Source organism: Mastomys coucha, unplaced genomic scaffold (assembly GCF_008632895.1).
Source record: "Mastomys coucha isolate ucsf_1 unplaced genomic scaffold, UCSF_Mcou_1 pScaffold23, whole genome shotgun sequence".
Lineage (NCBI taxonomy): Eukaryota > Metazoa > Chordata > Mammalia > Rodentia > Muridae > Mastomys > Mastomys coucha.
This window is the reverse complement of record NW_022196906.1, coordinates 97,980,413-97,990,216: the sequence shown is the minus strand read 5'-3', so window position 1 is coordinate 97,990,216 and position 9,804 is coordinate 97,980,413. Positions and strand designations below refer to the sequence as shown.

Here is a 9,804-nt window from a genome sequence, read left to right as displayed (position 1 = left end):
AAAAAAAAAAAAAAAGCAAAACAAAACAAAAAACAAAAACAAAAACAAAAGCCATCCAGTAGATTCTCATTCTTATTCAAAGTCACACCCAACTTTACTAGTCACCATCTGCTCAGATGAAGGATGCTGGTCCGTCCTCATCCTCTGGGCCCTGTAACAAGTCGGCCCTCCCATTTCCACTCCCTAAGCCTGTTGCACCTGTCTTCATCTCTACATTCCCCCGCCTCCCGCCATCCCTATACAAACTGGCTGGAATCCCTTCTTTCTCACGAGCTCTTTCACTGGTCCTTAGGGATATGTTACAGCTGGGTGGGAAGAAATTTTACAGGGACAACTTAGCCCCGCGGGACTAACAGCTCTGTCCTCTGCCTGTCGCACCAGGGGGCACTTCGTGGAGATGTACTATCGGAATGAGACACAGAATGATCCCTACCCACTCACGCTGCCGGGCTGCACCCACAGCTGCCCTCTGGAGAAGTTTGCAGAGCTACTGGACCCCGTGATCCCCCAGGACTGGGCCACGGAGTGTACCAGCTCAAGCAACCACCAAGGTACTGAGGACGCTTAGGGTTAGCGAGCTTGCAGAGCTCGGAAGAAGTACAGGGTGCCTTCTCAAACCGCTGGGGTTTCCAGAAAGTCCTTTCACCTTTGTCCCCAGCTTGGAAGGAAATGGGTTTGGGTTGATAATCGTATATTTTAGGAACCTCTCACTGTAAACCACACCTATCTAGCCTCACTCCTACCTGCCGTAGTCCCTAACTTGGTTGGTGTTTCTTTCAGTGTTGCCATAAAAGAAAACCAGTGGCCAGTGTAATCAGGAATAAGGGTTAGGTCAAAGTTGTGGGGCTGCCGTGGGATCCATGATTAGCCCAAAGAACTCCATTGTTAAAGGACTCAAAGTTTTTGCTTGAGCGGGTTGGAATTAAAGCCATACTGGAAATGTCTAATGTAAAACAGGTTTCTCACGAAGCCTACCAGTTAGCCTACCAGCATGAAAAAGAAGATACTTATCAGAGGATGATTTCCCCGACAACAGCTCCCACCTGTTCCTGCCTTCTCTCACAAGGCAAAAAAGATGAGATAGGAGGACACCTGGAGGAGTTTTCCATACCCAGCCTAGAAGGATCAGATTTTATGTGGATGTTAAAACACACTGGGTAGCAGAACTGAAAAATAAAAGCCTCTCTGTGTCCATTCATGTTTCTTTCAAAGAAACTAAAAGTCAAGCTTTCTGGAAAGTTCCACATACGGCATCCATACAGCAGCTCCTGGAAGGCACTCTGTAGTCAATCAACAACCTGACAAGAGCAAGATATCCAGACACAGCCCCTCAGAGGTCAAAGTGCTCCTCAGACAGTCTCCCAAAACTCCAGTGCCTGACATGCACAATCTAAAGCTGATGATACACAAGAGGAGATATGAGGGGACACACACACACACACACCACTGAAACAAAATGCCTCCAAGTCCAAAACTTATTGACACATTGAGTGTGGCTACAAAATCTGCTCAGAGGACAAACAATGTTCAAGGTTTTGATTCCGGCACCTTCAGAAGCCATAAGTCAAGAGCCAGGTCTACAGCCAACGCTCGGTATGCACGAAGAAGCTGTGCCCAGATGATGCTCTTCGGACCCTTGACTGACCATCTGGCCAAACACACCCGTGTTTCTAAGGTGGATAAAGATGTGATGGAAGCCAGACCTAGAGCATGGCCACCCCTTCTTGGGTTAGTCATGGATGACTAAGACAAGAGTTGGCAAGCTTCTCTGTGTTACTTCTTCCCCATGTAAATAACTGTCTTCTAGCAGTAAGGCAAGTGAAAAGCAGTGAATAAAAGCACCATGGTTAGGAAGGTCAAAGAAAGACACTTTAATAATGAACTTTGAAAAGCTTGGGTTTATTTCATTAGAATATAATTCCTGCAATCAGACTCGAGGGCTCTCTTTTTACGAGGGGAAGGGCAGGTGTTGTTACAGAGGCGACTGTTGATATAATATACAATTACTCAGCTGGGTTTTCAAGTTAATTTTTTACATTAAAATCTAGTCTGAATTTCTTCAGACAAAGGGTAAGCCGTAGATAGCTCTACCTCATCTACTCAAGATAGAATGTGGCAAGAAAGCATCCTTAGGAAGTTTACAATGTGTTACAGAAGTGATATGTGTCTTACACAGAACAAGAACATGTTTTGCAACTCTATGGGTTAAGGTGTGAACAAGAATTATAGGATATAAGAATTACAAGATAAAAATATCAGTTCTACAAAGCAAGAATCTTATCTGTTGTGTCCTCAGTACCTTAGAGAGCCAGTACAGGGCATTGTTTGGTGTTCAATAAATATTTTCTCAATGGTGTATAATTAGTTATCTTTCCTTCTGACTTCCCTCTTATCTTGATCAGATACCATACCGAGGAGCCTGGGGGTCCTGTTTAGCCTGCTCTGTGCTTTATTCCCTAGCCAGTTTGACTCATCTTGTTAAACCTATCTGTAGCATGTTTGCAGAATTTCCCCCTCAACACAGCAGCCTTAGCAATTCAATCCCCAAGGGAAGAGAAATATGACTATGATCAGAGCTTATCAACCAGGAGAAAAAGCCAGGCCTAGCCTGCTGCAGTATCCTGGGCAGATCCAAGGATGAAACATGTGTGTCTCTTCCTGACACTGACTTCCACAACTTCTCTCTGGTAGCTTGACATTAGTCGAGGCTGCTCCTCACAGACACCAGCAAGTGACACAAGCCAGAAAGCTTGCTTCCAATTCAAGTTGCCAACACCCTGTTGGTTCTAGCTAGCAGAAAGCGTGTTAGGAGTCCGTGGGACAAGACGGCCTCTGATAAAATAAACTCTCTACATGAACTTCCTAACGAAAAAAAATTAGACTCCACCACTGTTCAATAAAGTCTCAGCGGATGATTAGAAGCAGTAGGCAGAAATTAAGACATCCCAGTGACCACTTGGTTGGCCTTACTTGCCTTAGCATAGGTGCTATATGGCAGAGGCTAAGCATGGAAGGCAGTAAGGGTGGATGCCATTTTAGTGAGAGCATCAATTTTAGGACATGATTTAGCAAATAAAAGGTAGAGGAGTCCAAGATCAATTTGACAAACAGCTCTTGCAGCTGAATTGTGATCTTGGGGTGGAGAGGTCAGTGGTCCCGCAGTGGAATAAATACAGAGCATGTGTTCTGAAAAAGTCAATACCTGAAGTAAGACAAAACAAAATTGTATATACGTATCCTCCATGTATGAGGTGCGGGCAACCCTGCAACTGATGTTTGCAGACTGGATGATTGTTCAACCCTCCAGATTCAACCAGGCTTCCTCATGGAAGTTAATTGGTCAGTAATAGGGGACAGAAACTATGAATGAGTCTCAAATGTGACTGCCTTGTAAAGACCCAGTCATTGGCCATAATTGCAAACCTACTCTTTGTCACTTAGCATCTGTTTTGCATAATCATAGTTAAGAGCTCCTGCTCCATTGTCCCCCACCCCAGCATCATTCTTCCCTCAAAGACAAGGCCAACTGATGAAAACATCTTTTTCTCACCCGGTTGCCATTGTCTTCAATTTCCCAGGACATGTCTATCATTAAAGACCTTGGCACTTGCAGAAATACTGCAAGTAATTCAACCCCGTGCCTATTTCTGCCCTCAGTGGAGGCAACTGTGGCCATTGGCAAATGATGATCTAGCCTGTGCCCTGCCAACCAAGTCTACACCCAAGACAGACAAGACAAGCAGGGAAAGAGTTAAGAAACAGGCCTTAGCCGGGGGCGGTGACAGCACGAGCCTTTAATCCCAGCATTTGGGGGGTTGGGGGGAGGGCAGAGCCAGGCAGATTTCTGAGTTCGAGGCCAGCCTGATCTACAGAGTGAGTTCCAGGACAGCCAGGGCTACACAGAGAGACCCTGTCTCGAAAGAACCAAAAACAAACAAACAAACAAACAAAAACAAAACAACAACAACAAAAAGCAGGCCTTAGCCATACAGGAGCACCATGATGAAGGGCACACAGGTGGCACTGAAGACAAACCACAGAAGCAATTAGCTAAGGCTAAGGGGTCCAAGAGGTTTCTCCATTGAGGTAATCTTCAAACCGAAGCCTGAGGGAGAAAAGGAATCAGCCAGGCGAATGGAGCTGGGTGGGAAGGAAAATGCTCTAAAGAAAGGGGAGAGAGAAAGTACAGAGGTTGGAAAGCTGAAGGCAACCTTGGGCGTTTTAGGAAGAGGTTGGTGTGGAGTGCTTCCGAGATCAAGCTGCACTGTTCTGGTCACTGAAAGGTTTTGGGCAGAGGACTGGCGCTGCTGTTGGCTTCTTGCTTTGGGACGACCATGGCTATAGAGAAAGACTGGATCGGGTGGGAAGGAAGCTGAGGTCATGGAGAAGAAGAGGCTACTATAGTGACCAAGGCCTAGGATGAGAGAAAGAGTGGGCTAGGGGTGTAGTTCAGGTGGTAGGGTACTGATGCCGCATACAGGAATACCTCAGTTTGATTCCCAGCACTGCAAAAATACTAGGTGTGATGGCACATGCCTGTAATCTCAGCACTTGGGAGATGGAGGTGGAAATTCAAAGCCATCCCTGGCTATATATTCAGTTAGAAAAGTTGTGTCTGGCGCATTTCCTTTAGCAGCTTCTGTATGTTCCCATGTAATGGGATCTCTCTGCAGCCCTTGCTTGCTCCAGACCCCTTCGCAATAAGAAACACTGATCACCGTCATTTCTTAGCTTCTAGAATATAACACTGCCAAATTTCTAAAGTTGTCTATAGTTCAAATGAGCAGATTTTTATTTTTAATTTAAAAAAATGTAAAGTTTTACAGAAAGGCTGGTGTGGTGGTGCACGCCTGAAATCTCAGCACATGAGGGCAGGACAATCTTGAGTTCAAGGGAGGAAATGTGCCTCATTGGCAGAGTGCTAAGCTAGCATGTGTAAGGCCCTGGGTTCAAGATTCTATTCTGAAAGATGGAATGATAAGGGACCCAGCTGGGTGTCTTTCCTGAGGGTTTTTTGTCTGTCTGTCTGTCTGTCTGTCTGTTTTGGGTTTGGTGGGTTGTGTTTGGTTTGTCCTCTTAAGTCCCTTGCTAGCTTCTTTCTGATGGATCCCTTCCACCAACCTTTTAAATAATCACACTTCAAGATCATGTAGCTGCTACCCTCATTCCATGCTTACCCACAGCCTCCGTCTTCCATATCTACAATCCTTACTGCCACATCTAAGGGAAGAATCATAGACCTGTTATTTGCAGCTACCTCTTGGTCACATCAATCCACAGAAGAGCTCATCTCAACCCACTTTGAAAATAAAGGTCATTACCTCCTGGCATCTGTACCCGTCCTTTTTTGTGATGTCCATCTCCAATCACAGTGCAAACCCATGAGATTATCTCACCCACAGCTTCTTCCCCTTGACCAGGGTGTCTAGTCTGTCACCAACACTTTTCAACTCAGCCACACGTTTCTAGTTCTCTCCTCTGTGTCCCCACCACCTCTGCAACTCCAGTTCAGAGCCTCAGGTATCTTGCCTGAGATTTCAATAGCTCCCTACCAAACCAGCCATGTCTCCACCATCATGGCATCCCCAGTTTGTTTTCTTAAACACAGACTACAGCATCTGGCTTCCACGCACACACAGCGGAGGTGCAAATTATTAGTTCCTGTCCCTCTTCCTTATTTCCATCTAGTCTCCTTTCTGTTCTTTACTTATACCTGGTTCTCTCAATTTTATCCTAGTTCCATGCACAGTTCTAATAAATTGTCTTAGGATTTAACTTTCCTAACATTGATTTTTTTTTCATGGCACTAAAAAGCGTCCTGATCATGGGAAAATGCTGAACTAAAAGTTGACAGTTTATGAGTTCTACGTCATTACTTTTGGTGGGTTTTGCAGGAGGTGGGAGGTTGTTTTGTGTTTGAGACATGCTTTCATGTATCTCAAGGTAGCCTCAAATTCCCTAAGTAACTAAGGAATGTCCTTGAACTTCTGACCCTCCCGGCCCCACCCCCTGATTATAAGATTATTCGTGCATCTCTACCCTTACCTAACGGATGTAGTATTGGGACTCAAACTTAGGCCTTTGCTCATGATAGGCGAGCATTCTACCAGTTAGGCCACACCCTCAGTTTAGTCTCTCATTTATATTAGTGTAATATATTAACACTTATGTCCCAGGTACTGATCTATGATCCGCAGATACCAATAGATACAGTTCTTGTACCCTGGAATGTATAGTCACTTAGAAGAAATGAGAGACAGATGATACATAATGAATGTAGTAAGAGTTTTTGAAAGATTCAGACTCAAAGCGCTTGTTGGTAAAAAGGGCATGGAGGATGCTGCATGAACTCTGAACTGGGAGGACTTCATTGAAAAGAGCAGGGTTGTGCCAAGAGGGGAAAGGAGTGTCCCATCTGGGGCTCCGTAGGATGAGCATTCCAGCAAAGCTAAAAGCTGAAGCAATAGCACCAAGCAAGGACGCTAAGGGATGTCTGAAGAGAAGCTGGAAGGGCAGTGTGGCTGGAAGCATCACCATCAGGACCTCAGCTTCTGCTCAGATGGACATGAGTATCCATCCATAGCACACCTCACCTGAAGGAGCTGAATGACAAGGCTTGACTTGTAAACATTTGGCTGCTGTGTTTAAAACATTGTGAACAGAATAGCAAGAATAGAAGCTGGAGATAGGTAAAGAGTCTATTACAGTGGTCCTGGCAAATGGGGGCAGCTCAAAGAAGATGGTGGCAGAGATGGAGAACGCCATTGGTTTCTGGATTCCCATCCCAACCCCACCTCCACTCCCTCCCCCACCCCCACTTCCACTCCCACCCCAACCCTCACCCTGGTAGAACTGACAGACTTTCCTGACAGGTCTGGTGTAGATTATTTGGAAAATAAAGGACTCACAGAAGACCTTACCCCCTGAGCCAACAGAAGAAAGTTTTCATCATCCAAGGGGAGGGTTGGCTATGAGAAAAACAGATCTAGGTGGAGGAGGCGTGAATATTCTCTTTTGACCTTAAGACTGAAATACCTATTGGATGTCCAGAGGGATCCGTACATAGCCTCTACTATCCAAGAGCCCTTGTGCCAAGATCCCAGCAGATACTTGATGTAGTAGAGAATATTCAACCTGTACATACAACACTTTTCCCTGTACATATACACATATGTTAAAGTTTATAGATTAGACATGGTTAGCGATGAACAGATGATAAGAAAATACAAGATTGGAGATGTAGCTCAATTGCTAGAACACATTCCTGCCTAGCACACTCGAGGCCCTTAGATTCAATCCTCAGGACCTCATAAAACCCAGTGTGATGATGCACTTCTATAATCCCAGTACTTGGAAGATGGAAGCAGGAGATCAGAAGTTCAACATCTTCCTTGGCTGCTACCCATCTGGGCCACATGAGACATAGTTTCAAAAGCAAAGCAAAAATAGAGCAATTACTTAGAAACTAATGAATCCAATGAAGGGTGTTTACTACAGCTTCTCTTCATGGATCCAAGTTCCGGCATTACTACTCTTATGTCTCTAACCACTATTGAGTGAAATAAGGGTGACTTGAACACAGGCACTGAAATACGTGACAACTGCCTGGGTAAGCAAGGTGCCCTGGTGTGACTGGTGGGCAGGACATGTAGCATAGACTTCACTGACAGAGGATAACTTGCTTCACATCACAGGTGGGATGGGGTGGGACAGCAGGGGATACCATCACGCTTCTCAGAAAGGTGTAGCATTTAAAGTGTATGAGTCATTTATTTCTGGAATTTTCCATTAATATATTCTTACAATGGTTGACTGCCACGGCTAACTGACAGAAAGTGAATCCATATGTAAGGGAGAGTACTACATACCAAGTACACACTGGGTACGAGTCAAGGTTAAGCAAAAAGTCCTAGCTGGGGGTGAGGGTAGGTTCGGAAGTCATACGCATATGGATGGATTCGAAATCGTGAGACTGATCCTGTGTTTCTAGGACAATAAAATTATCCGCTGAGCCTTAACCAAATGATCTCTGCTTCTTCCTTTCCTCCCTCTGGAATGAGGTTAGACTAAATCAGTGATGTTCATCTGTATTCCTGAAGCACGAGTGTCTACAGATGAGCCATTGGGACCATTATCTATCAAGGGATCTTTTTCAATAATTACGGACTCATACTACCTCATGTTTATGCAAAAAAATAAAAATGCTTTCCAAAGCCAACCTATGCTCAGTTTCTCCATATTCAGATTTTCCTCTGAACTTGTGAGCAGATTCAAGTGATAATTTAACCATATAAAAATGCATAAAATTCAATGAGGAAGTTGAGGCAGTAGGATTGCAAGTTTGAGTCCACTCCATGGAGGTGAGGGAGGAGATAAGAGGCAGTAGAGAGGGAATAAGGAAAGGGAGGGAGGCGTGAAAGAAGTTATCAATATGAGATGACCGTGGAGACACTCCAGCCAGTTTCCTTTCCTTTGTAGTAGAGAGCTGAGGCCAAATGTCAAAGGTCATGCTGAAACTAGGGGTCCTGACCCCTAGCCCTGCGATCTATTCACCACACTTTACTGAATCCGAGGCTACTTCAGAATTTACAATTAAGGCAGGAAAGCTGGACAGGCTGGCACACACCCGTAATCCCAGCACTTGGGAGGTTGAGGCATGAGGATCAAGAGTTGAAGCTAGCTCATCTCTGACCACATAGGGAGTTCAAGGCCCCTCTGGGCTATGTGAGACCCCGTCTCTGATCACAAACAAACAAACAAACCAAAACAAAAGGATAAAGAAGGCGAAAGTTATATAACTATATTGTTGTACATGAAATAAGCATCTTTTAGTTTTTAAATTAAGGTCAAAAGTCAACAGTGGTATATGATTTTTTTTGTCTTCTTTAGAGTTTATTGTTGTTATGATTTTCATGTGTTCTTAATATATTAATTTCACATGTATTTCTCGTTTCGCAGTGCTGAGGGTCATCCTGGCCACTACGTTTTGCCTGGTAACCGGGATCCTGGTGATACTGCTGCTTGTCCTCATCCGCCATGGGCCCTGCTGGCAGAGAGACGTGTATCGAAACATCTGACCAGACAGCTGACCTCCAGGGGCGTCTCTCAAGGAAGCATCACCGGCCAGAATCTCCTCTGCCGTGTGGGCTCTGTTCTGTCCGTGCCCTCCCTTTAGGACTTGCCTAGAGTTGGTGTGAGCTCACTGCCATGGGGGAAAGTGCAGAGCTGGCAGGTTAGTTAGTCTCCTTCCCACTGAGCTGCTCACAGGGCTAGGATAGGACTCTTTGGCAAGGGATTACCTCTGTTCTCTCACACAGAGGTCCCGAAAGAAATAAGAAGCCAAATTCCAACCCACCTTGTGACTGTGAAGATGAAAGGGAGAGAAAGTGGGGCCAAAGTGTAGTTTAGAACGTACTAGGTAACTCGGAATGTTAGACTAGAAGTAGAGGATCCACAGAAAAAATGACTTTAGTTATTCAATATGCTTAATTCTCAATCTATCTATCTATCTATCTATCTATCTATCTATCTATCTATCTATCTATCTCAAAAGCAATTCAAACCCAGCACTTCATAACTGACAAACTTTTGTGTGTACATCTAACACACACATACATACATCCGTATTCAAATGTCTTTAGGTAAAGTGTTTGATTCTCGGAAACTGTAACATCATTCACTTTAAGAATAGCTCAGGTCACCGGGCGGTGGTGGTGGATGCCTTTAATCACAGCACTCGGGAGGCAGAGGCAGACGGATTCCTGAGTTTGAGGCCAGCATGGTCTACAGAGTGAGTTCTGGGAC

At 44.8% G+C, this 9,804-nt stretch overlaps 1 protein-coding gene across 1 annotated transcript in view; it reads left to right on the top strand.

Moving 5' to 3' along the window:
• The window catches only part of Acp3 (acid phosphatase 3), a 43,078-nt gene extending 33,387 nt beyond the window's left edge, over positions 1 to 9,691 (top strand). Inside the window, exons 10-11 of the mRNA XM_031344362.1 lie at positions 382 to 551; positions 8,959 to 9,691. Coding sequence (XP_031200222.1) covers positions 382 to 551; positions 8,959 to 9,077 — 289 coding nt within the window. The 3' untranslated portion in view covers positions 9,078 to 9,691. The remainder of the gene's footprint in view (positions 1 to 381; positions 552 to 8,958) is intronic.
• The last annotated feature ends 113 nt before the right edge of the window (positions 9,692 to 9,804 follow it).